Source organism: Marmota flaviventris, chromosome 11 (assembly GCF_047511675.1).
Source record: "Marmota flaviventris isolate mMarFla1 chromosome 11, mMarFla1.hap1, whole genome shotgun sequence".
In the NCBI taxonomy this organism is placed as follows: Eukaryota; Metazoa; Chordata; class Mammalia; order Rodentia; family Sciuridae; genus Marmota; species Marmota flaviventris.
The window spans coordinates 29,444,773-29,472,198 of record NC_092508.1 but is presented as its reverse complement, the minus strand read 5'-3'; the positions used below and the strand labels follow the sequence as shown (position 1 = coordinate 29,472,198).

General features: G+C 35.2%; 1 protein-coding gene across 9 annotated transcripts in view; it reads right to left on the bottom strand.

The window, feature by feature from the left end:
* Ino80d (INO80 complex subunit D) overlaps positions 1-27,426 on the bottom strand; it is a 68,360-nt gene that overhangs the window by 18,345 nt on the left and 22,589 nt on the right. For all 9 annotated transcript variants that reach the window (XM_071618868.1, XM_071618875.1, XM_071618872.1 and 6 more), the window contains 5 exons: positions 22,715-23,454; positions 16,187-16,295; positions 8,869-9,093; positions 4,056-4,165; positions 2,495-2,628 (listed from right to left, as the gene is read on the bottom strand). In XM_071618868.1, coding sequence (XP_071474969.1) covers positions 2,495-2,628; positions 4,056-4,165; positions 8,869-9,093; positions 16,187-16,295; positions 22,715-23,454 — 1,318 coding nt within the window. The remainder of the gene's footprint in view (positions 1-2,494; positions 2,629-4,055; positions 4,166-8,868; positions 9,094-16,186; positions 16,296-22,714; positions 23,455-27,426) is intronic.

Genomic DNA, 27,426 nt, shown 5'->3' with positions numbered 1-27,426 from the left:
TAATCAAAGCAAAGATGATGGCAGCTTAGGCTAAGACACTAACAGTCAAGTTGGTAAAATGTGTTTGGGTTGAAGATATAACACAAAAGCAGCGCCAAGAGATTTCACACAGTTCTTGTCTAACCCAGAGTAAGTCTCTCATAGGGGCAATGAAGTAATTTTTGACCCAGAACAAAAGTAGCTAAAACCAGTGTCAGATTTTGTAACAGCCTTCAGAGAGAAAATCAGTTTCAAAAATTTGTAAACACTTTTTCAAAACCTGATTAATATTTATTTTTACTTTGTCCCAATATAAAATATTCATTATTTTCTGAGTAATTCATATCATACTAATTCAACTTTAGGTTTGCTTTATTGAATTTGCCTAAGGAAGAATATTCAACCAGCTGAAAAGAATAAAGTGCTTTGAATTTCTTCGAAAGCCTTCACATAACAATCAATATACAAATAGTATAAGCTTCCCTACTTAACAATACTTTCCTAGTCTTAAAAGCCTCTAGAGGGAGGCTGGGTATGGTAACGGGCACCTGTAATCCCAGTATCTTAGGAGTCTGAGGCAGGAAGATCACGAGTTCAAAGCCAGCCTCAGCAAAAATGAGTTACTAAGCAACACAGTGAGACCCCTGTCTCTAAATAAAATACAAAATAGGGCTGGGGATGTGGCTCAGTGGCCAAGTGCTCCTGAGTTCAATCCCCTGTACCTTAAAAAAAAAAAAAAAAAAAGCTTCTACAGGGGCTGGGGTTGTAGCCCAGCAGTAGAATGGGTAGAATGCGTGCCTAGCACATGTGAGGCATTGGGTTTGATCCTCAACACCACATAAAAATAAACATAAAATTAAGGCATGCTGTCCATATACAACCATCTATCTATCTATCTATCTATCTATCTATCTATCTAAAGTACTCTAGAATCAAACAACTTTAAAATTCAAGCTGGCAAATTCTTCAGTGGTTTGAAAGTTGCAGGGCTCCTGTTACCAAAAGTCTGCAAAATCATCAATGAAAGTCCACAAAAGTGGTTCAAAAGCATACAGAAATTATTCTTTACCCATAATGCAGCCTGAAGACACAAACAAAAATGCCCAAATTTTAAATATTTTTAATTAAAAAGGGGGAAAAAAATCCAACATTTGTGTATATAGGTTAGTATCTAAAATTTTCAAAACATACAATCCATAAACGAACCCCAAAACAAATAAGGTTCTTGATGAGGCCAGTATATTACAATCAGGGAACCCAAGGTCAGAAAGGTTCAATCATCAGTCCCTAGTTATGCATTTAGTTAGTGGCAAAGACAGGGTCACAGGCCACATGTCCATGAAAACAGAAAGTGCTTACAGACAGCCGGAAGTGTCTTTCTCAACTTTTTGGTACATAAGGTAACCTAGCAAAATCTCGTGAAGTAACTATCTGATGGGTGAAAATAACATCAGTGAACTTTTTTTGTTTTGTTTTTGTGTTGTTGGGGAATCAAACCCATGGCCTTGCACTTTATAGGCAAGTGCACTACCACTGAGCTACATCCCCAGGCAAAAAATGAACTTTAATGTACAATTCAAAAATTCCATAAATTCAAACTTAAATGTTCTCAAAATTATTCTGAATCAACTGGGACTAACATTAACCAAAGCAATAACTAAATTAAACCAAATTATACAAAGTCTTGGCATTTAGTCAAAATCTTAGCAAATATTCAAGACATGTACAGAACTGTATATAAGAAAGCAAAAACCTAAAGAAAAAAGGGCAAAGAAAGAGTTTGGGAAATCTGCTATGTGTAAGAAAATATATCTTAAAGAAAAGAGAGGTATAGGGGCTGGGGAAAAACAGTGGAAAAATGCTTGCCTAGCACTTGTGAGGCACTGGGTTCAATTCTCAGCACCACATAAAAACAAATAAATAAAATAAAGGTATTGTGTCCATCTACAACTAAAAATATATTTGTATATATTTTAAAAAAAGAAAAGAGAGGTATAGAATAGGGGTAGATAATAAACAAAATTAACTCATCTAAGTAGCTGCAGGTTTAATATCACTTATCCAAAAACTTAAGGAGCAAAAGTGTTTCAGACTTCGGAGTATATGCATAAAATTTAACTGATAAACATCCTTAATCCAGAAACCAAAATTTAAAGACTCCAAAATCTGAAATTTTTGAAAATCATGCCAGCACTCAAAAGGCTTTGAATTTTAAAACCTTTTGAATTTTACATTTTTGAATTAGGGAATGCTCAACCCACACCAAGTATCTTATAAAACAGTGTTTCTAAAAATGAGGGTCTGAAATTAATTCAATGAGTCATGTTTAGCATTCTTAAAATCTTTTGGTCAGAGAATAGAAAATTTCAGGTGGTGAAAAATACTGTTTATAAAACTTGTGTCAGTGATTTATATATACACATAGTTTGTACTAGGTCACACAAAGTATTTTCTACTGTAGATAGTCATCAAAAGTTTGAAAGGCTATGTCACAGAAAATAAAATATGAGTTTACCATTTTTTTGGCATGTTCTTCACACAGAGGTGTCTGGTGTGTAATGTCAAAAACTGGCACAGAGCATTGCTGTCCATCTGCAAACTTGGCGGTGCAACTGGAGAAGAGCTGCTGAGAGCGGTTCAAGAGGATATCTGCGTTTTTTAAAGTTAGGAATAAAATACTCTTAAATGCTAACTTTTCAATATCTATATAATTCACTGCTTCCCTTACTTATGTTTAATAAATATGAATTTTATTATCGGTGAAAACCTAAAGTACAAATCCAAATAGTGATATGGTAAAATGTTAATAGTTGGATTGACCTTCATTATTTATAGGAGATACTTCTGAAGGAAGCCATTTTGCTAATAAGCTCCTAGTGCAAGTCTCTTTTATGGCCATTCTGAACCACTTTATGTTATTTGGAGAAGGATCATCTTCTTAACACATTTCACTCCTAAAATTTCCACTGTAACAACTATTTTTTTAAATAAACTTATTTTAAAAGAAAAAACTTTCTGCTTATGATATTTATCAAGAATAAAAATAGCTGGGCGTGGGGGCGCACACCTATAAGCTCACTGGCTTGGGAGTATGAGGCAGGAAGATCAAGAGTTCAAAACCAGCTTCAGCAAAAGCAAGGCACTAAGAAACTCAGTGAGACCCTGTCTCTAAACAGAAAACAAAAAAGGGCAAGGGATGTGGCTCAGTGGTTAAGTGCCCCTGGATTCACTCCCCAGTACGCACCCCCCAAAAAAGCTACTCAGTTCTAAATATTTAATAAAAGAGCTAATAAGATTTTATCTACAGTCTAAAGCTCCCTGGAAATTTTTTTCCTTAAGTATATAATCCTAAGAGACCTTTTTGCCTAGTCAGTGATATGTTAACTTATTTCCTTTCAAATTATTCTCCAAAACAGCAAATTAACCTTATAGCATCAGGCACACTGTAAAGCTGTGTAACTATCTTGGAAGACTAAAAACTAAAACTTTGATTTAATTTTTCCATCAATAATTGTTATATAGTTACTCCTTATAAGCTACCTGGAACCACCTGTAGGATCGGAATTCTATTAATAACATATAATTACATGTTAGCCACTAGGAGATCCTATTTGCTATCAGTTTGGCTTATTTTGTTGTTATTTGGTCCTCTTGACTTTGATCCAGATTCTGAACTTAAGACAATTAGAAACTGAATCTCAATTTTGTCTAAAAGATAAGAATAGTACAATTTTATGCACTTGTGATTCCTACCTTTCCCAGCTCAGTGTCATGAGAATAAAATGTGTGTGTGTGTTGGGGGGCGGGGGGCGGGGCTGAAATAATATAAGCAGAAAAATATTGTAAGATTTTAGGAAAATTAGAAGTCACTTAATAATTTCAAAAATTAAATAGTTACTATTTCAAAAGTCATTCACTTGATTTAAAAATGAAGCACAGTAATCATCTGCAGCAGAGCACCTGTCTAAAAATGCAGGAGACTCTGGGTTCAATCCCCTGTACCAGGGGACAAAAGGTACACAGCTCCAAGTGAGTTAAAACTTTTCCATGCACACTTGATCAAGTTAGAAGGATACGTTGGAAACAATGTCTGGTGAATGGAAGGGCTTTGTTAGTGCACTGCTCCCCCTTCATGGTTCCACTGCATGCTGCTGGTTCCACCTCCCTCAACTTGGTCCGGCTTATACTGAGGAAGAAAAAATACAAAATTAGTTTTTAAAGCACACGCTTAAGAATCTAAGGCAGTTTTTCTATATTATGTCGGTACTCTGTAATATCCACATTATAACTATCTATAATACCCACAGTCATTAACTTGCAAATATGAGTTAAAGCAAGTACTATAAATACCAAATATGTTATTTCCCAAATCTATTGATATTCAAAGCAAAAAGTTTTATCACAATAGTTTTCAAATATATGGTCTTTTTGGTTTTTGGTACCGGGGATTGAACTCAGGGGCACTTGGCCAGTAAGCCACCTCCCCATCCCTATTTTCTATTTCATTTAGAGACAACATCTCACTGAGTTGCTTAGCACCTCGCTTCTGTTGAAACTGGCTCTGAACTTGCAATCCTCCTGCCTCAGCCTCCTGAGCCACTGGGATTATAGCCATCTGCAGCTGGCCCCTGTTTTTGTTTTTAAATGATATTTGATACCTTTTACTTTTCAAAAAGGTAATGGAGAAAAGTGATGAAGAACATGAGACTAGAATCAGACCCTGTTCCCAATTTCATCTCTACCTCTTACTAGCTGTGTGACAGTTAATAAGCCTCTGTTAAGAAACAACTTCCTCACTTGGAAAGGGAAGAGACAACAAGGTCCCCTCAGCTGGCAGGTGTGTTGTGAACATGGTTGTCAGTCACTGTTATCATTATCATTACTAGGATGTGGTCACCTTATGCTGCTAAATGATAAATATGCAAAACAAAACAAAACAAAAAACCCCTTGATCATAGCCAGGCACAGTGGTGCACACCTATAATCCCACTGGCTTGGGAGGCAGAGGTGGGAGGATCGAAAGCTCAAGGCCAGCCTCAGCAACTTAGTGAGACCTTGTCTTAAAATAAAAAATAAAAAGGGGTGGGAATGTAACTAAGTAGTTCAATCCCTGGTAGCAATTTAAAAAAAAAAAATTAATTAATTAAATTAAAAGGACTGGGGAAGCAGCTCAGGGTAAAGCCCCTTTTAATCCTCAATACCAAAACCCAAAAAATAAAAATTAACTTGCTCTTATATATATAGCAAAGGGAACACTAAGATGCAGAAGTGACTGAGCTACTCTCAAGCCCTAAAACATACTCATTTTGGACAAATTTTAAAATTTTGCATTATGTGTAACTCCGGGTTTCAACACTTAAATGCTGTTTCCACTTTTTTCATTTAATATATTTTTTTTATTGTTGGTTGTTCAAAACATTACATAGTTTCATTTAATATTTAATATATTTAACTTACTTTTAGATTTTATGAACCGGCAATGTATGCATATGGTTCCAAAAATAATAATTCTACAAAACATCACAAATTGTTAGGCCTTTACACATGCCTGAATATGGAGGGAAAATCTTAATAAACTGACTCACAAATCAGGCACGAAAATCAAAGAAATCCTGTGTTGTTTCTAGTATCTATAAGGATCTCAATAAAATGATTTATACTAAGTAGATAAAGTCATACAGAATCTAAACTATGAATTTACATAATGTTCAAATAAAAAATACTTCTATTATAATTATAGAAACAGTTAATGGAAATAGATAATCAAGCCCTGCCATAGAACTTGCTTTAATTAAGAGTTCTACAAGATTTATCAAGATTACAAGGATGAAGAAGAGGGTCATTTCAGAAGTAAACCATTTATTCCTAATAGTTTTATATACTGCCCCCCAAAAGGTGTTTACATTATTAACTTTAGTCCTGTAAAAAAGATACATAATTTGAAATAAATATTTTTGGCAGCTAAGCCCAAATTCTCTTTCTCTTTATTTAAATAGAAGGTACCTCTCTATACTGAAGGGATAATTTTCATTGAACACACAAATTATTTACCTATCTACCACCCCTACTATACAACATATTCCCTCATTTTCTTTCTAAACTTTCAAAGAAACCATCTGTTTCATTTTTTTCAATCACCTAATGTTCTAATTTATTGATCTCTTAAAATGAATCTGAACTCAGAATTTCAATATCCCCATGGATAGATTAAGGTTAAAATTATGTTAGATATATTTTATTATTCAAATAATCCCAACAAAGCAAAGAGAATTACTAAAACATTTTGATGTTTTTAATATAAAAATATCTACAAGTTGCCTTTTTGCATGCTCTATAGTATCCCTAATAAACAATCATGCTCCCACATAAACAATGCCATACAAACACAAGACACCAACAACACTCGTCAGTGTAGGACTATACACCACCAGAGTCAAATACACGTCTATGTACTTTAGGCTATTTCAGTGGCTTAGTCTGCTTACCAAAAAGAATGAAAAAGCTGTTAGATTAACACCTTAATATTATTCAGCTTATATACAAACTATATTTTATAAGATACGTATTAGAAGACAATCATTAAAGTTTCAGTTTCTAAAATATTTATCTAAATGTCTTCTGTGGAATTAGGACTTTGATACCAAAATTATCAAATAAATAGAGAATATCATGTAACTAAAACTAATTTTTGTGAACCTAAAATACAATGTACCAGTAATAAGCAATAACCAAAGAACAACTATGACACATTGTTATATGATCATCAGTAGTTTACTGCAATGGGCAATAAACTTTTCATTAATCAAGGGCGACATAATGAAATGATATCGAATAAATTTTAAAATAGTAATAGAATCCATCTTGGTGTGTTATTTTATTATTTGGTGACATTTATCATTTTCTTCCCATATCACTAAAGTCAGTTTGGAGGATGTTCTGAAAACAACCAGTTAATAATCATAGAAAAAGCTGACAGTGTAGCTCAGTGGTAGAGTACTTGCCTAGCAAGTACAAGGTCCTTGGTTTTGATCTCCAGCAGAAGGAAGGATGGAATGAAGGAAGAAAGGGAGGGAGGGAGGGAGGGAGATGGACATAGATAAAATAGTCTTCCACATAAATACCAAATTGTCCCAATCTCAATGTGCAAACTCTTATATCTCTGACAATATCATAACAATATGTGACTTGATGTATATAATATTTATATATAAATTGTATTATGCTGCATATAGCTACACTTTCTTGAAATTATACACTTGAGAGCAATATACCATCTAAAACATTTGATATCATTATTTTACAATCTCTGTCAAACTGAGTGAATTGTTTTAACAAATAAACAGACCTTCATATATTCAATAATATTCATTCTTTGAACAACACTGGAGATACAAGAACTAAATGGACCTTCATCCTGCACTCATGGAAATTACTGTCTAGCATGAGAGATTTATTCAAGTAACTCATAAATCACTATTAAAAAATTAGAACAAATATTTTTTCTTCACTTTATCAATAACCCACCAGTTAGAGACATTTCAATATACAAACTCCTAATCTTTTTCTACACATATATACTCAAAGTTGTCATCTGAAAATGTAACACTGAGAAGTGTGAAATAGTAAACTCAGTAAAGACTTAGGTCTCCTAGACTTTAAAAGAATCCTTTTTTAAAATAAATTTTTAGTTGTAGACAGGACAATACCTTTGTTTATTTATTTATTTTTTATTTTTATGTGGTACTGAGGATTGAACAACAATGACAACCAGGTGCAGTGGCACATGCCTATAATTCCAGTAGCTCAGGAGGCTGAGGCAGGAGGACCACAAGTTCAAAACCAGCGTCAGCAACTTATCAAGAGCCTGTCTCAAAATAAACATTAAAAAAAGGATGTGGCTCAGTGGTTAAACACCCCTGGGTTCAATTCCTGGTAACAATTTAAAAAAAAAAAAAGAAAAGAAAAAAAAGATGAGTGGAAAAGAAGAATAATGTTTACAGTGCTTATTCAGTTACATCAATGGAGCTATGGAGATTTCCCCCTTCTTTTTTCTGTATTTTTCCAAATTTTGCTCAATAAACAAGCATCTGCATTACAAACAGAAGAGCTGTTTCTTCCCCCTAAAGAAATGCAATGTAATAAAATATGTTGAACATGTTGGGCAAAGCATACTCAGGAGATTAAGACAGAAGGATCACAAGTTTGAGGCCAACTTGGGCAACTTAGTGAGATCCTTTCCTGTCTCAAAATAAAAAGTAGGAACGATCTGAGGATGTAGCTCAATGGTGGAGCACCCCTGGGTTCAATTCCCAGTACCACTAAAACATAATGAGTGAGGGCTGGGGTTGTAGCTCAGTGGTAGAGTAACTTGCCTCGAATGTGTGAGGCACTGAGTTCAATCATCAGCACCACATAAAAAAATAAACAACAACAACAATGAGTGAATGAATGAAAGAAAACTGAACACATACTAGGTGGGGTAGTTATATGAAATACATGGAAAAGAAAAATCTTAAATAATACAAGCAAAAAAACATGTCCTTTTAATAAAACACATTTTTCTTTTGTTACTAAAAAAACTATATTACTTTCAAATAACATGAAATTTTTTAGCACTAAAACAGATAATATTCTCAACCTTCTAAAAATAAACTGTAATTAAATTCCAGCCAAAACTTCAGTAATGCTTTTACTATCATATCAGTACATGGCAGTACTATTCTGTCACCTGTGTGGTGCTTTTTTCCGGAACAACAAAACCAAAATGCAGTCTCAAATATTTTAGGTTTAAATGGTCATTGTGCCTTAACCACCCTCTCCAAAAATACAGAAAACAAAATACAAACTGAGACAAGTTCCTTAGAACAAGTGGCTCTGTGTGGCTCTAACCTGGTTCGAGTGCATGCTGCTCTCCGAAGTTCTTGTATTAACTGACCAGTACATTCCGGTTCTTTACTGGCTGCCTGCAGCAATGCTTTCCTAAATGTATGACGGCATTTCTTTTGACGAGATTCTGCCCTTTCCAGGCGGCAGAGGTGCTTGTATTTCTGCTGAAAGTAAGTGCAAAGTTGGGTCACCCTGGAGCTCCTACTCTCCGCATCATCGTCATCTGGCCTGGAAAGTGCAAGGAGAGAAGTAAAAAACCAATTACACATTAAGCTCATTTTAGAAAGGGGAAATGAGAATAAGGAAAGGGGGCTGATGAACAGGGGTAAAACCTTGGTGGCAAGTGAGTAAGTGGTTAAGAAAATTAGAGCATGAGATTTCAATAGAACTGAAAATTATATTTCAACTCAACACAAGGCAGCAGAGACAATCCAGGGCTTTAAGACGCTTACCCTTCTTAGCATGTCATCATTAGACACATAATGCCCAGGACTTTCTGAATTTTAAATGAATAGGGACTCACAGAGAAAACCACTTATTTACCTTTACTTACTAAAAACTGAATAAATGACAGCACAACTCAATAAAAGATAGATCAGTCATATCAGAAATAGAGCAGTGAATTCTAATAGTACATTACCTAGGAACTGCCCTTTTAAGACATTCTGGTTTTTAACTACCTTTTCTTGCTAAGTACTTAAAGAATTCTGAGGCCAGGCATCCTGATACACACCTGCAATCCCAGTAACTTGAGAGGTTGAAGTAAAAGGATTCCAAGTTTGAGGCCAGCCTGGTCAACTTAGCCAGACACCTTGTCTCAGAATAAAAAGGCTAGGAATCGGGGGCTGGGGATATATATAGTGCATTTGGTAAAGTGCTTGCCTCGCACGCACAAGGCCTTGGGTTCAATCACCAGCAACAACAACAACAACACCAGAGACAAAACACACATTTTCTCATCATATACTAATGTGATTGAAAGGTGATCCCTACTGAAGTATTATTTGGAAAGGACACTGAGCACATCTAGGCTTAATAAGAAACAGTGCTATGATTAGTTAACATTGTCTACCATCAGCAAGGTTAAACTGTTCACTTTATTTATTGTTAGGAATAATGCACAAGACCTAAAGACTAACCTGTTATTTTATTTCTCTTCTATCTTAACATAAATGCCATCATACATGTGACGCCATAGACTATATATTATCTTACTAATCTGTAAATCATTGCTTGGTTTCTCTTGTTTAAAGTGGTATTATCCTCCCCCCCCACCCCCAGAATGACATGTAACAGGCTATTCTTCAAACTTCTGTTAGGAGTCTTTTCTTGAAGCATGTCCTCTTCACTACAACTTCTACTACAGATAGATAAACTGAAGATTTTACTTCAATCTTATCACTTATTCAACATTTATTGTGTGTCTATTATGTTGAGTACTATAGAAGAGAAAATAAAGTTTTGAAGAAGAGCCTGCAATGTAATTCAGACAAGATAACACATTCCAAAGTTAAATAATTCAAGAGGCTAAAAGTGATGATGCAAACAGCAAGGCACACAGATCAACAATTCAAATATTTGAAAACAAATTAGAAAAACCTAGGAGCATCTTAAAACTTCAGATTCCCAAGACCTACACTGATTAACTAAACCAGAATCTCCATGGGGCAGGCCCAAGAATCTTTTATTTAAAATTGTTCCCCAGAATCTCATAGCAGATCTATATTTGGGGTTCAGGTAGGGCCAGTAAGTGCTACAAACACCTTTAATACAAGATAAATAACAGTTAAGTCCATGAGAAATACGGATAATGTGCTACAAAAGTTCACAAGAAAGAGTGCTGCAGGAAAGGCCCTGAAGAAGAGATAACAACAGAGCTGGATCTTGAAGACAGGGTAGAAGTTGAAGATGTGGAGAAAAGGAAAAAAGGCTCATCAATAAGGATAAACACTTTAAGCCAAGGTACAGAGACAACTGAAAACTGTAGTACTAAGGAGCTTGGTTTGGCTAAGGTATAGGACGTGCTGGGAAGTGATGGTTGGTAAAATTTTATAAATCTAAATGCCAGATGAAAGAGTTTAACCTTTATTTCACAGACAATGAAGAATCTATGTAAATTTTTTTAAAATGGGTATCAATATAATAGAGATGTGCATGAGAAAGATTACAGTGCTAGCAGATACAGAAAAAGCAGAGGAAGAAACAGAAGAGAGCAATTAGAAAACTATTAGCAAACTCCAGGTAAGAGATAATAAGGGCAGCAGCATGGAGAACATGAGTGGTAATATGTGAGCAGAAAAGACAAACTGGGAAAGGAAGACAGCTGTTCCTATCAGGGCTAGGGAAGGACAGTAGTACCATTTATGAAATAAGGAACTGGATCAATAGCAAATTTGGAGAAGAAAATGAATCCTATTTCAGATAAAAGGAAAAAAGGAACTTTGGGGTGCTAGGGATAAGGGCCTTACACATGCTTGGCAAGTGCTCTATGACTAAGCTACACCATCAGTCCACTGAGGTAAAAAGCACAAATTTCAGAGTCAACAACAAACAACTCAAAGACTGGGGAATGATGAAAATAAGAGACAAGACAGATAACAGAAAGAAAAACACACATAAGGGCCATTATCAGAAAAGAATTAACTTAATTTGGCAACTGGATATGAAGAATAAGAAACTTAAGGGTGACTTAATGACTATGAATCTGCATAATAGAGAATGGAAGGGCAACTGGTAAAAAAGAAAGAAAAAGAAAGGGCTGATAGGGGTCTTCCAGGGAAGGCAAAGCTTGGGTAGATCATCACTCAACACAACAGTTATTTCAAAGACACTATTACTTGAGGAAGGATGGGCTAAATCAGTGCCCCTCCAGTTCATTGTGGAAAGATGCACTAGATGTTGAGGCATGTTATGTGATTATAAAGAAGCTTCAAAAGCTTACTCATAATTTCCATTCTTATCTTGTCACACACCAGTAACAAACAGTTTGTATACTGACACAGGTCCACAGACCATTGCCAGCATCTCCAAGATGCTTCCCATTAATATGACATTAATATGGCAAGCCTGGTTGCTAAGAAGAGCAGTGAGTGAATTGGGAAGAGAGAGGCCAGTTTCCCCTGAGTGAACTTTTCTCATCTATGAGAGACATAGCTGGCCTGCTTATCTCCAAATGTGAAGAAAATAAAATTATATCTGTAAAGTCACAATATAAGTACAGTTATTATTAATATTGAAACATTATCAGTAAAAACCAAACACACACCAACAAATTCCAAACTTGACTCCGGGCTTATCCATAATCACAAGAATTGACAGAAAATTCTCCAAACAAAATTAACTTTATTAAGACAACAGCAGCAAAATGGTAACATTGCTGATTAAAAAAAAAACAAAACAGGGGAATCAAAAAGAGAAACTGGTAAGAAAAATATATAGTAAATAAAATAATGAATTTAACTGTAGAAATGCTGAATTTAAGGTATTAACAGAATATTTGTTGAGAAATATCCAACAGGTAGTTCAAACTCAAAAGAACAGTCAGATATATTTGGGAGACTTGGCAGGCGGATCACTAGAACCCAGAGGTTCAAGACAAGCCTATGTAACAGCAAGAACCTATCTCAAAAGAACTTGTTTTTGAATTTAAGAAAAAACAATGGTCAGACATGAGAAAAAGATCTGAGTCATTCATATAGAAATAACAGGTGAAACAATGGAAGAATGGTACACTTATGGCAGTTAGGAACTCTTTGGAACTTGCCACTCTAAAGCACCTATATACTAGGTGCTTTATGGATGCATTGTTGCTCTGAAAGGAAGTGCTTGATCAAAAAAATGAAGAAATCATAAATAGAAAAAGTTCAGAACTGAAGCTAAACTTGTAGGTAAGGCGAAAAGAGGGTTTGAAATGGGCTTCTTTGAGAGTGCATGCTGATATCAACTCTCATCCCTACAAGATCAAGTGGTTGAACTTGACTGAGAATCCATAAGGCCAAGACCTACCAAATCAAAAATTATCATGCCAAAGAAGATATAAGCCATCCTGCATGACAAAAAGAAAAAACAACAAATGAGATTTACAAGGGCATCAAAGGTTGGAATTATGAATATAAAACTGTTATGTATGAGATGTTTAAAGTATGAATTTTATGAAGAAAGAAATATAAAAGAAAAATAGGAATGGCCAAACAAGATTGAAAATAAATGGAAACCCTATAAATAAAAAAAATTTAAGTCAAAAATACATAAATACTTTGCTCCAAATAAAGAAAACAAGGCATGAAGCCTGGTGGCATACACTTGTAATCCCAACCACTCTGGAGACTGAGTCAGGAGGATCACAAGCTGAAGGCTATCATCAAACACTTAGCAAGACCTTGAAAAAAAAAATTTTTTTTAAAGGGCTGGTTTTGTAAGTCAGTGGAAGAGAGCCCGCCTGGCACTGCTCAAAGACCTGGGTTCATTCCCCAGTGCAAATAAATAAACAAACAAACAACAAACAAACAAATAAGTGGCAAGCAATCATATCTATCTTCACTACTTCTATTCGACACTTGGCTGAAGATCTTAGTACAGTAAGGCCAGAAGTAGCAATAAAAGGCTTAAAGATCAAAAGGGTGAAAGTGAAATTGTCCATATTTATAAATGACACGATTGTTTGCAAGGAAAGTAATAGATTTTATAAAGATTTTAAGTGACCTAAAGTGGTATCCCACATTCATGGATTGGAAGATATAACACTGTTAAAACATCAATTCTCTTCAAATTGGTTTATGATAAAAACCACAATTACAATTTTATCAAAAATGATAATTTCATTCAAGAATTCCTATAGGAATACAAGTATCTAAAATAGTCAAAATAACTGTGAAAAAGGACAAAATTGTATAATTCAAGTCACTGAATTTCTAGACTTACTCTAGAACCACATTAATTAAGATATTAAATATAGAAGTGACCTAAAAAGGGCTGGGGTTGTGGCTCAGTGGTAGAGCGCTCACCTAGCATGTGAGAGACCCTGGGTTCGATCCTCAGCACCACATAAAAATAAATAAACAAAATAAATATATTGTGTCCATGATAACTAAAAAAAATTTTAAAAAGCCAGGTTAATACACCAATATATGGTCCATTATTTCACAAAAAAGTACCAAAAAACATGAATAAAAAAATGAAGATTTTTCATCAAATATGCTAGAATAACTAGATACCCATAAAAGAATGAATCTTGACTCCAACCATACCACCATATGAAAATAAGTAAGACAGGTTATATATCTAAATTTTTATGCTAAAGATAGAACTATGAAGTTCTTAAATACAACAGAGGAGAAAATCTTGAATGGTCATAAACATTTAAAAATGGTATGCAGAATGTACACACCATTTTTTTATGGTATGTACATTCTTTTTTATTTTTTTAAAATAAAAAAAATAAAAAGAAATGCAATAAACTTGACTTATTTAATATTAAAAACTGGTACTAATCAAAAGATACCATTAAAAAAATAAAAAGGCAAGTAGCAGACTAAAGGAAAACAATCTCAACCATATATATAACAAAAAGAAATATCCAAAATATATAACAAAAAAATACGTTAAGAAGGAGGCAGGGCTGGGGATGTGGTAGAATGTGATAGAATGCTTGCCTATTAACCACAAGGCCCTGGGTTTGATCCCAGGCACTACCAAGAGGCTTGAAAATATACTTCCCCCAAAATTATTTTTGAATGTCCAATAAGTACATGAAATGGTAAAAAATCATCAGTTATTGGGGAAATACAAAGTAAAATGACAGTGACAATGAGATATCATTTCATATCTCATTAGAATACTAAGGGTGAGGGGCATAATTCAGTGGTGGGATGCTTGCCTGGCATCATGAGGTTCTAGGTTTGATCCACAGCACTGCAAAAAAAGAGAGAGGAAAAAAAAAAAAAGTAGTAAGAGCTTGAAAGTGTTCCCCACATTTTTGTGTTGGAACTTGATCCCCAAAGCCAAGGTGCTGCGATGTGAAGCAAATAAGAGGTGACTATGTAGTTAAGGGGGATTAATGCCCTTCTCACAAGGATGGATTAATTTTTGCTAAATTGGATTAGTTACTTGGAAAGTGGGCTGTTATAAAGCAAGATCAGCCTTGTGTTTGGTCTCCCCTACAAAAGCCTACTTGCTCTTTTACTTTCCAACTACGTTATGATGCAGCACAAGGACCTCACTAAAAGCCAAGCAGATGCCACCACCATGCTCTTGGAATTCCCAGCTTCCAGAACAAAAATCCAAAAACCTGTATGCATTGAAAATCATCCAATTTCAGGTATTCTGTTATAGCAACAGAAAAAAAAATTTTTAAAGACAAATACATAAAACTTTAAAAAGACTGACACCACCAAATGTTGGAGAGGATATTGAGCAATAAGAATTCGCATACATTACTAATGGGAGTATAAAATGGTACAAACACTTTAGAAAATGGTTATGGTTAAGACTTCTTGTGAAATTAAGTACCTATATGGTGTAAGCTTGAGAAGAATGTATATTTTACAATTCAAAGACAAAAACAGGTTGAAAACAAAGAGATGGAAAAGAATATATGTGAAATAGTAACCATAAAAAGAGCTAGAATAGCCATATTATCATAAAACAAAATATACTTCAAAACAAAAAAGTTTATTTTTAAAATGATTAAAGTATCAGCACATAAGGAAAACACAGTATTATAAACACACATGTAACTAATGGAGTCCCAAAATAAAAACTGACAGAACTGAAGGGAAAAATCAATAATTCCACAATAACATGGGGACTTCAATACTCCACTCGTTACAATAGAAAATCATCAAGGAAATAAAATAATCAGATAATCTCTAAGGCCCGCTGGTCATGGGGGAGCACATCTGTAATCCTAGCTAGTCAGGAAGCTGAGGGGGAAAATCCCAAGTTCAAATCTGGCCTTGGCAACTTAGACAGACGCTGTCTCAAAAAAAAAAAAATAAAATAAAAAAGGACAAAGGACATAGCTCAGTAGTAGAGCTCCCCTGGGTTCAATCCCCAGTACCAATAAAAAAAAAAAAAAGGAAGAAATCTCCAAGGTCCCTTTCAATTCTAAACTCTATTACAAATTCTAAATTCTATGACTAATTCACCAAGAAAACTTAAGATTAGCTTTGCTCAAATAATATGGTACATTTCTTTCCAAATGATAACTACTTTACCTCCATTATATCAAAACTAGATCCAATAAGAGAAAAATATTAGTACAAAATCTATCTGCTACAATGGTGCTTAAAAAATTAAAATAAAAACAAAAAAGAAGGCTTACGTGTGTCTTTCATATCTGAGGGTTTCTCGGATAGACCATGCAACCTGGTATGGTGAAGCCTGTTCTGAGTCCTCCAGTTCCTCTCCGCTTTCTTCAGACCAGTCCAACCCTGGGGCAGACAGAGGATATTCAAGTTAGAAAAAAATTTACTTTGACTAAAAACTTAGATTTAAAAAATAGATATCCAAAATACATAAGCCAACACCAGCAAGTACTATCATAGTGTTGAACAAATGCCTCCAGTATTTCTATCACTACAAAGGCATTAATAATAAATATATGATATATGCTCAGGTTTTGAAAAAATGACACTATAACAAAAAATCTATGCTATATTAAGGATGGACTTTTAACAGGCTCTTTACTAATGGAGTCGACACAACAGAAGCAAAGATATAGAGTTCAGGACACATAAAAGGTAAAATTTTTAAGTATCAAAATATCATACACTAAAACAGTATCAGAAAAACATATTCAAGAGCGTTAAGAAAAGAAGTCCTATGTATGTAATGTTCTAGCAAGAAAAAAGTCAAAAGGTGGTAATGGAGTCACCTTCAACAAAGAAAGGCCCTGGAATAAACTATCAAAGGCAGACACACTCCATCTTTCCCCCAATACATGTGGAGGAAAGGAAAGGGTTCCAAGGATTAGGCACGGCACTCCCATGGGAAAAGCAAAGGGTGGGATACCGATGTTCAATTAAATGAAGTTTGGGCCTTCTTTCAATTCCTTTAAACAAGAGCTGCCACATTTTGTGCTTCATTTGCTAAAACAAGTTTAGAGGAGATAAAACGTAGAAACATGGTATCAATGATGCTTAACTGTTTTGTTAAATGCTATAATTTTTTTTTTTTTAATGCTATAATTTTTAATGACAGGATAACTATTAGCTTCTGACATAAAGGTTTTCCCCGTTTAAAAGTTTATATTCTGAAGAAGTCTTGACAAATAGATGTTGCATAGCCTAAAGAATAACTGAGTGTGTGGGATCGTGCAATTTCAATATACTCATGCCACTATGAAAGTTATTAGACATCTTGATTTTGTGTCTTCCTACATGAGAACCTCAAAAATCAAAAGAGCATTCTCATTAGACAGTCATATTTAAAAGGATCTCATGGACTTCTTTCATAGTTTAAATGAGTTTACATGTGCCAAATAGAGAAATTAAGAAATGGATAATTGAAATGCAAATTATAAATGCTTAAAATTAAATTACATATTGCCACTGGTAAAAGAAACTTCAAATCTAGTTCCAAGATGACCCTTTATGGTGTCAGGTCACCTTAAAATGTGAGTACTTACTACTAAGTGCAAGAATCAAAATTTGTAGGGAAAAAAAGAAAAAGAAACAATTAAGTGATGATAACAACACCAACTTCAGTGAGGTCTTTCAAAGTGATACTTAAGCACCTTTAAAAAAACAGAATATGAAGGCTGAATCAGGAGGACTTAAAGTTGGAGTTTAGCCTGAGCAACTTAACAAACCTTAAGAAATTTAGCAAGACCCTGTTTCAAAATAAAATGGGCTGAAAATGTGGCTCAGAGGTTAAGTGTCCGGTTCAATTTCCAGTACCAAACACAAAACACAATATGATCTATCTTTTGTTGACAGAAGTAATGATATTTTCTACTAAGACACCTACACTTCCTCTGAAAAAGTCAAGACCTGAGTTGTGTTTTTCCTGCTGAGAAATTAACTATCCAATATAGCAAACCTTTGATCTTAGGTTATCGCCAGTTTTAATATTAACTAACTGATATGACCAGCCCAGACAGAACTATAAAAGCTAATTAGAAGACTAAATTTTTCTTTAAGCACTCTTTGCTGACATAAACAAAGACTATGTTTGGTTCTAAGATTACATTACAATTTCTCTAAAATAAACTTTGCTGTAAATGACTTTAAATTTAAAAAAATAAAATAAAAAGGCTGAATTTTGGGGCTGTGGTTGTAGCTTAATGATAGAGTGCTCACCTACCACCTGTGAGGCACTGGGTTCCATACTCAGCACCACATTAAAAAATAAATTAAACAAAAGTCCATTGTGTCCATCTACAACTAAAAAACATTTTTTTAAAAAAAAAGGCTGATTTTTTTTGTAAGTTCATTCAAAATTAATAGCCCCCAACATAAAATTCCAGTTTCAAAAGCTGAAGAATTTTCAACATCCACAAATGAATGAAATTATAAATTAAAATGTAGTGGACGAGGGGCTGGGGTTGTGGCTCAGTGGTAGAGCGCTTGCTTGGCACATGTGAGGCACTGGGTTCGATCTTCAGCACCACATAAAAATAAATAAATAAAAGAAATGTATTTTAAAAATAAATAAAATGTAGTGGATAATACAGACTGAGTCTCATTGAGTTGCTTTATGTCTGGAAGTTGCTGAAGCTGGCTTTGAACTCTTGATCCTCCCGCCTCAGCCTCCTGAGCTGCTGGGATTACAGGCAAGCGCCACCATGCCTGGCTAAACCAATTTTTAAATTTTTTTGTAATTGTAGATGGACAGAATGCCTTTATTCCATTTGTTAATTCTTACCTGATGCTAAGGATTAAACCCAGTGCCTCACACATGCTAAGTGGCCTTTCCACTGAGCTACAGCCCCAGCCCTAAACCAAAGGATTTTAATGTAACAATATGAAAAATTCCTGTATACAGTTTCAGATTCCACATTGCAACTACCACTTATCAAATTTCAGGGAAGAATCAAAGGACAATGACCACAATTACTTTAAAAAGGCTATTAAAGTACTCCAACTTTTCCATCTACGTAAAAGTCAGACCATATTTTCCTAAAACCATATATCATGACATATTAAATATAGAAACAGGCATGAGAATCCACCTTCCTTCTAGTAAATCTGACATTAAAATATGCATAACAATGCAAAATAACACTCTATCTTGTTATATTTGTTTTGTTTTGGAAGTTATTTACCATATTATATGGCGAATTTATTTTGTTATTTTTGAATGAATCATTAATATTTTTAAACTTTTCCATTTCAACTAACATAGTAAGTATCAATAGAAATAACATATACAAAAGTTTTATGGTGCCTTCAATTTACTTATTTATTTATTTTTAAGCTACTGGGGCTTGAACCCACAGGGACTGAGCTACATCCCTAGTTCTTTTTATTTTTTTGAGACAGGGCATCCCTAAATTGCTAAGACTGGCCTCTTGCCTCAATCTCCTGAGTTGATGGGGTTGCAGGTGTGTACCACCATGCCCAGTTATCCTCAATAATTTTTTAAGTGTAAAAGCCTCTAAAGGCCCAAACTTGAAAAATACTGATCTAAGATGTGAAAATTAAAGCAGATTTTCTATTAAATTTGCAAAGGCAAAAATAATAAGATCCAGGGCTGATAAAGATGTAGACATAACTAATTCAAATGTAGTACTGAAAGAAGAGTAAACTGACAAAGTAATTCAAGGAAAATTTAGCAACACATATCAAAAACTTTGTTTTTGGTGCTAGGGATTGATCCTAGGGGCTCATATATGCTAAGTATGCACTGTACCATTAAGCTATATATGTAATCCACCAAAAACATTTTTATAAAAATATAAATTCCACTTCTAAGAATCTATTTGAAGAAAAAAATTAAAGATGTAACAGTAATTATTTTGGGGCAAGGCTCTACAAGAGTATAATGATATAAACTGGAAATGACTTAAAATTGAAGATAGAATTCAGCTATGACAAGTTATTTCATATAAAAATTAACTTGAAAATACATAAAATTTTTTAAAAGTTATAAATCAGCATGTATAGTAGGAACAAATTTATACGTTTGAGAAAGTATTAATCAATGAGTATTAGGGTTTGAGGTATTTTAATTTGTTCTTTTGGCTTATCTATATTTTAAATATTGTTTTTTGGTGTGTTATGTGGGAGGGGCAGCGGTCCTGGGGCTTGAACCCAGAAAGTGCTTTACCACTGAGCCACATCTCCAGCCCTTTTTATTTTTTGAGAGAGGGTCTCGCTAAGTGGCTTAAGGCTTTGGTAAGTTGCTAAGGCAGACTGGCCTGGAATTTGCAATCCTCCTGTAACAACTTTCCGAGTCACAGGTGGGTGCCACCACACCCAGCTAAGAGTTTTATTAAGTATTTTAATTATCAAAAGTTGGTGTTTTTTATTTGTTTGTTTGTTACCAGGGAGTGAGCCCAGAGGTGCTTAACCATTGAGCCACATCCCAGCACTTTTTGTACTTTGATTTTGAGACAGGGTCTCACTAAGTTGCTGAGGCTGGCTTTGAACGTGTGATCCTCCTTCCTCAGCCTTCTGAGCCACTAGGATTACAGACCTGTGCCACCACCCCTGGCTAACACAGTGTTAACAATATGTGAAACAATATAAGCTACACAAGAAAAGCTACCACTCCCTTTTCCCATAAAACATATCCTGCCCAATTCCAGTCTCCCTGTAAGAGCCAATGTTAACAGCCCAGAAGCACATATCCTTTTACACTTTTTCCTGTCTATGCAAACAAATAGGCAAATATCTATCCACATACTTAATCAATAAATATAATGATGTACTTTGTTTTTGTAAAAATAAACAAAGCACATGAACAGAGTAACAAAGAACACCTCTTGATTTTTTTTCCACCTGATAAATCCTGGGCACATCCTGGTCAAAACATACACATTTCATTCAATTCTTTTAAATAGCTGCTTATTTAACACATGTGTGTACAATAATTTATCAAGGTTTCCTGTCAGTGACTCAAGATATTTACAGATTTTTAATGTTGTAAGCAAAGCTGTAATAACCATTTTCACACACAGATTATTAGATAGGACATGTTATTCATAGAGTAGAGACCAGTGATGGTCTGAATATGAATTGTCCCCTGAAAAGCTCACGTTAGGAAATGCAGCAATGTTAAGAGGTGAAGACAGGATTTTGAAAGCTATAACCTCATTAGTGGATTAATCCATTTGATGGAATAATGATCTGAATGGATTACTGGGTAGTAACTATAGGCCAGTGGGGCACTGCTTAAGCATGTAGGTCACTGGGGCATGCCCTTGGGAACTGTATCTAGTCCCTAGCTCTCCCTCTCTGCTTCCTGGCTACCATGTAGTGACAGCTTTCCTCTACCATGCCCTTTCTGCCATGATGCTCTGCCTCATTTCAGGCCCAGAGCAATAAAGTTAGCTGACCATGAACTGAACCTCTGAATCCCTGACCCCAAAATAAACTTTTCCTCCTGTAAATTTTTCTTGTCAGGTACTGTGGTCACAGTGATGAAAAGCTAACTAATACAAGTCCCAAAAGGGAATTTGTTGGCTATCAATAATTGTGTGTGTGTATATTTTTTTTAATATTTATTTTTTAGGTGTAGATGGACACAACACAACGCCTTTATTTTTATGTGGTGCTGAGGGTCGACCCCGGGTCCTGCCCATGCTAGGCGAGCGCTCTACCGCTGAGCCACAATCCCAGCCCCAATATATATTTTTAAAGGTATTCTACATTACTCATCAACAAAGTATGAGATACAGGCAGGGTGCAGTGGCACATGCCTGTAATCCCAATGACTTGGGAGGCTGAGGTAGGAGGATTGCAAGTTAAAAGCCAGCCTCAGAAATTTAGCAATTTAGCAAGACCCTGTCTCAAAATAAAAAATAAGGGCTAGGGCTGGGGTTCAGCGGTAGCGCACTTGCCTGGCATGTGTGAGGCACTGGGTTCGATTCTCAGCACCATGTAAAATAAATAAAGGTCTATCAACAACAAAAAAATATATATATAAATAAATAAAAGGGCTGGGAATATGGCTCAGTGGTAAAATGCCCCTGGATTCAATCCCCAGTACCAAAAAAAAAGTATGACACAATACCCTTAGCAACATTGAGTATAATTTTTGTCAATCTGGTAATTCATTGTTTTAATTTATATTACCCTGCCTCCAATGGGGATTTTTGTTTGTTTATTGACCATTAATATTTGTTCTTCTATTCATATCCTTTGTTCATATTTTTAACTGCTACCCACATCATGCAAAAGAATTTTTCCTGAAGTTAGAATAATAGTTCATATCACATTCAATAAGGTTTAAATAATCAAAAACAAAACAAATAAACCCAACTATTAATAGTAAATACAAAAAAACCTTTAAATTAGAAAAAAAAGTTTTATCTGTATTTTTCTCACTTTCCAACCATACACAGGTATTGTCTTGTGAATTTTTTTTTAAATGAAGCTTTGTGGTATTTTTTCCCCCTGCTATTGGCAAATATTAGCAATGCTATTGTTATTCTAAAATCCTACAATAAGACACAGAGAGTTCTGATAATCCCAGCAACTCAGGAGGTTGAGGCAGAGGAGCACTTGGGCCCAGGAGTTTGAGGCCAGCCTGGGCAACACAGAAACACTCATCTCCTCAAGCTTAAAAAGAAGCATCCAGAGCATCACTCTGTACAGGTAGGTATTCTAGCCCTATCATTTATGTGGTAGCTGTGACAGAATGTGTTTATCTATACATATATGATATGGTAAAACCAAAAACTCACCTAAGTGGGGAAACAGATCAGTATCCAACTGATGTTTTTGTGTGCACAGTTTCACCAGTCTCTGCAGCTGACTTATACAAGAGAAGTGTGGAGAGAAGGCTGTGGCTTTCATAAGGACCCGGTCAGTCCTGGGGGGGTCCACGATGGGAGCCCTACTGGATGGCAGGAGGGGCAGAGGCCTCTTGTGAGACAACTGCCTTGCTTGTGCTATAGTGTGTGTGGTGGGGGCCACTCCCTGCATTGGTAGGCTGGTGTTCTGAGGTTGAGGTGACTTGCAGACAGAACCCTGCGGCGGCGCTGGAGGTTTTAAAGTGGATAAAGGTGACAGGTGGGAGTGCTGCTGCGGAGGCTGCTGGGAAGGTGTAGGAGGGGGACTAAAGTGCTCTTGTCGAACTTTTAAAATCTCTGTCTCTCTCTGGCGCTGCCGATTCTGGGCCAATTTGCTCTGCAACTTCTTTCTCACAGTTGCCCCTTTCTTCAGATCATCATCTTCCTCGTTGAAAGCAAATGGGTCTTCCAACTCAGTTTCCAGGTAGTGGAGAGGGACCCTTGCCCCAGGTGGAGAGAGGGACATTCCATCCAGTCCGTTGGGCATCTTCAAGGCCAGCGTGGGTACTGTCAAGCTAAAGGCCATGGTATCCATCTGGTGCCTGACTTTCACCTCATCTATAGGATCATTCTTTTTCTTCCTCTCTTTTTTCGGGATAAAGCCAAGTACCTGCAAGTGGCTGTTGCAGTACCTTTAAAAGTATATGGGAAAATGTGCATGAAACATATGAAGAATATAAAAATTACATATTATACAATGTGAATCCTATAGGTTAAAAATTTCATGACTATAGTAACTCTTGGCCTTCATTGATTTAATACATAACTTCCACAAATCTCAAGCATTCCTCAAAGTCTGCATGATTCTGCTGAGGCAAATATGCAAACTGAACATGAGCAGAGTTGGCCAGACAGAGGCAAGTCAGTCATCTAGTGAGGGCCCTGATAACAACTAGACCACTGCTTATCACATGATTTGTTGTTCTTTATTCAGAACATACAAAGTAACTCATTCAGAGTCTGAAGGATCATTTAAAATTCTTTTATGGAGAAAAATATATATTCCAATACCATTTAAGTATTTACTTTAGGAGATTCACAGAGAAGCATCCAGATGCTTATGTCATAACTCTCAAGAATATGAAGGGTTTAAGGGTTCACTGTGTGCTTTATACAGAGAGAGACACAGAGAGAAGAACATGAGAACAGAATAAGAGAAAAAAACTGGTTAATGGAATTGTAAGTGGAATGAATTTCTCAATAAAAAAATATAAGAACTTGGACTATCTCCTCTAATATCAGTAGGCACGAATATAATGCACTTCATACAGATTAGGAAACTAAGCTTCATGAACTTGCCCAAACCATTTTCCATTTGGAAAGTGACATATTTGAGACTTGAACTAAAAATCAAAGCTCATGTCTCATTCGTCTTCAACAATGAGCAGGCTATCTTTGCAAGGTAAATGTCATTTTTAAGACATTAAAAGAATAAAACATAAAATTAAAAATATATGTATTAGGAAAGGATAGAGTCCTGTTACATAATGAGAAAGTACTCATGGAGGCTTTTAATCAATAGAATATTTCACCTCTAAACTCACATTATTCATACAGTTTCACTTACGAATATTTACTCAGTATATTTACTTAGTATACATAAAAACAGTATTCCATGCTTAAGAAACTTTGAAAAATGCTGGCTTAAACAAAATTAGACATTGATTTTGTTGTTGCTTGTTTCTTCTGAAATTTTTCTCAAAACATTTTGTATAATATGCACTATGAAGTTCCAAAAGGGATGGGTACCCATCTGGCAGTGTTTCTCCAAGTTATCTGAGAGCTTGCTTGGAGGTTCTAGCAGGGGACTGCAGCTACTTGTGTATCTTTGACAAAGGTTGTCCTCTTTGACCAAGCATGAAGTCTTCAAGTTATTTGAAAATGGAACCTATTCTTTTGACATACAGATGATACCTCCAAGTCCAACTAGCAGATTTGTGCTAGGTACCATATATACCTTAAATAAAAGAGATTCATAAAGCTGTAGCCAGCACCAGGCATGGTAGTGCACACCTGTAATCCCAGAGACTTGGGAGGAGGCAAGAAGATCCCAAGTTCAAAGCCAGCCTCAGTTACTTAGTGAGATCCTGTCTCTAAATAAAAAATAAAAAGAGCTAGGGATATGGATCAGTGGTAATGCACTCCTCGTTATTAAAAAAAAAAGAAAAGAAAAAGGCTGTAGCCAGCAAGGAAAGAAATATTAGGAAAACTATATTAACCAAAAAGTGAAAAACAATAAAACAATTCAGTAAAACTTAAAACAGTAGGGAGGGGGCGCAGGTAGGTACAGTGATGCATGCCTGTAATCCCAGTGGCTCAGGAGGCTGAGGCAGGAGGACTTCCAGTTCAAAGCCAGCTTTACCAACTTAGCAAGGCCCTAAGTAACTCAGTGAGACCCTGTCTCTAAATAAAATACTTAAAAAAAAAAAAAAAAAAAATGACGGGGGCGGTTAGTATGGTTCTATGGTTAAGTGCCCCTGGGTTCAATACCTGGTACCAAAAAAAAAAAAAAATTTAAATAGGGGTTTGGGGCTGTAGCTCAGTGGTAAAGCACTTGCCCAGCACCACATAAAAATAAATAAATAAAATAAAGGTACTGAGTCCTTCTACAATTAAAAAATATATACCTAAAAAAATTTAATTGGGGGGACAGAGGAGGAGGAGACCAGCGGGAAGGGGTAAAAGAGCAAACAGGGAAAATGACATGATTTAGTACATTATATGTATGTATAAGAATGTCGTCTAGGGGCTGGGGTTGTGGCTCAGTGGTAGAGCACTTGCCTCACCTGTGAGAGGCATTGGGTTTGATTCTCAGCACCACATGTAAATAAATGAATAAAATAAGGTTCATCAACAACTAAAACATATTAAAGAATGTCATACCAAATTTTGTATAATTTGGCATAATTAATAAGCACTAATAATTATAATTTAAGAGAGTAAATGTTTTTTGTTGTTTTCAACTCAATTCTGTAATTAATAAAAGGCTTATTAGCTTTTTAGGGAGGAACAATGATGTAGTTTTTTTGGTTTTTGTTTTTTAGTTTAGAAATCAAACTTCTCTGCTCATTTATATGTGGAAAGCCCCAGCTGGTAAATGAGGCTGCTCTGTGCTACTGACTAGAATGAGGCTCATTGACAGAGGCAGCCTTCCCTCTCAGCACCCTTAATTCTAGATACTGGGACACCACCACCCACAACAAATAGTCTGGACTCTTAAAAACTCTGCTTCTTGGGGCTGGGGTTGTGGTTCAGCAGTAGAGTGCTTGCCTAGCATGTGCTAAGCCCTGGGTTCGATCCTCAGCACCACATAAAAATAAAGAAAGAAAATAAAAGTATAAAAAAAAATATATATATATATATATATATATATATATATATATATATATATATAAAAAACTCTGCTTCTTTTAAGTGGAAAAATTCTTTATAACTAGACTATAATAACTTAGTTATGAACAACATTTAAAATAAGTATATAGATTCAAATTTTCAGTCTAAAAGAACCACCACCTGGAAATGACTGCTAATGGAGTCAGGGTTTCTTTGGGGATAATAAATATGTTCTAAAATTAGATTACGATGATAGCTGTGTAGTCTTGTGTCGTAGTAAAAAATACTGACTAGTACCCTTTAAATGAATGAACTGTATGGTATGTGAATCACATCTTAATTAAGCTATTAAAATATATATATATATATATATATATATATATCAACATATATATATTTAAACATATATAAGTTTAAACATATTAATATATGAATTCAACCTGGATTTCTTGAGGTAACAAGAATATCATCTCTTTTGGGGTGGAGTTGTGGCTCAGTTAGAGTGCTTTCCTAGCATGTGTGAGGCACTGGGTTCGATCCTCAGCACCACATAAAAAAATAAACAAAATAAAGGTATTGTGTGCATCTACAACTGAAAAAAAAAAAAAATAACATTACCTCTTTTGACTTCACTTTAATTTATTTTCAGGCAACCCGACAAGCAACAAAAATACCGAGGGCTGGAGATGTACCTAGTGGAAGAGTACTTGCCTAGCATGCACAAAGCCCTGGGTTCAATTCCCCAGTGCTTTATAAAAAAAAAAAAAAAAAAAATCCCAGTGCTGAAACAAAAAAAATCCTATAATTTTCATTGATATGGTCATAAAACAATTTTGAAAAAAAGAAGCATAACTTGTTATATCTTGCATAGCTTCTCTTAACATAGAAACACAAAACTTCTTTCCCTTATCCTTTCCTCAAAAGAGGAAATTACTTTGAAGACAATGATGAAGACAATTAAAATTTTAAAGAAATTCAGGACTCTTTCCTCAGGCTTACTGTTAACTATTAAGATAATACTTGCTTTAGCTCAAATAGGGGAAAAAAAAAAAAAAAACACCAAAAGAAATCCAAGGCTGACAATTGCAACTGTGATAAACTGAATTTAAGACAAAATTATAGAAATGTGTTTACAATGGAGCTTGAAGTAAAGAAATTACTCCAAGCTTAGAAATTGGGCTGTTAAAAGAGAGCAGAGGTAAGAAATTATTATTTTCAGTGAGCTAAAACCCACTAGATAGATATGTTTAGCCTAATATACAGGTCCCTTT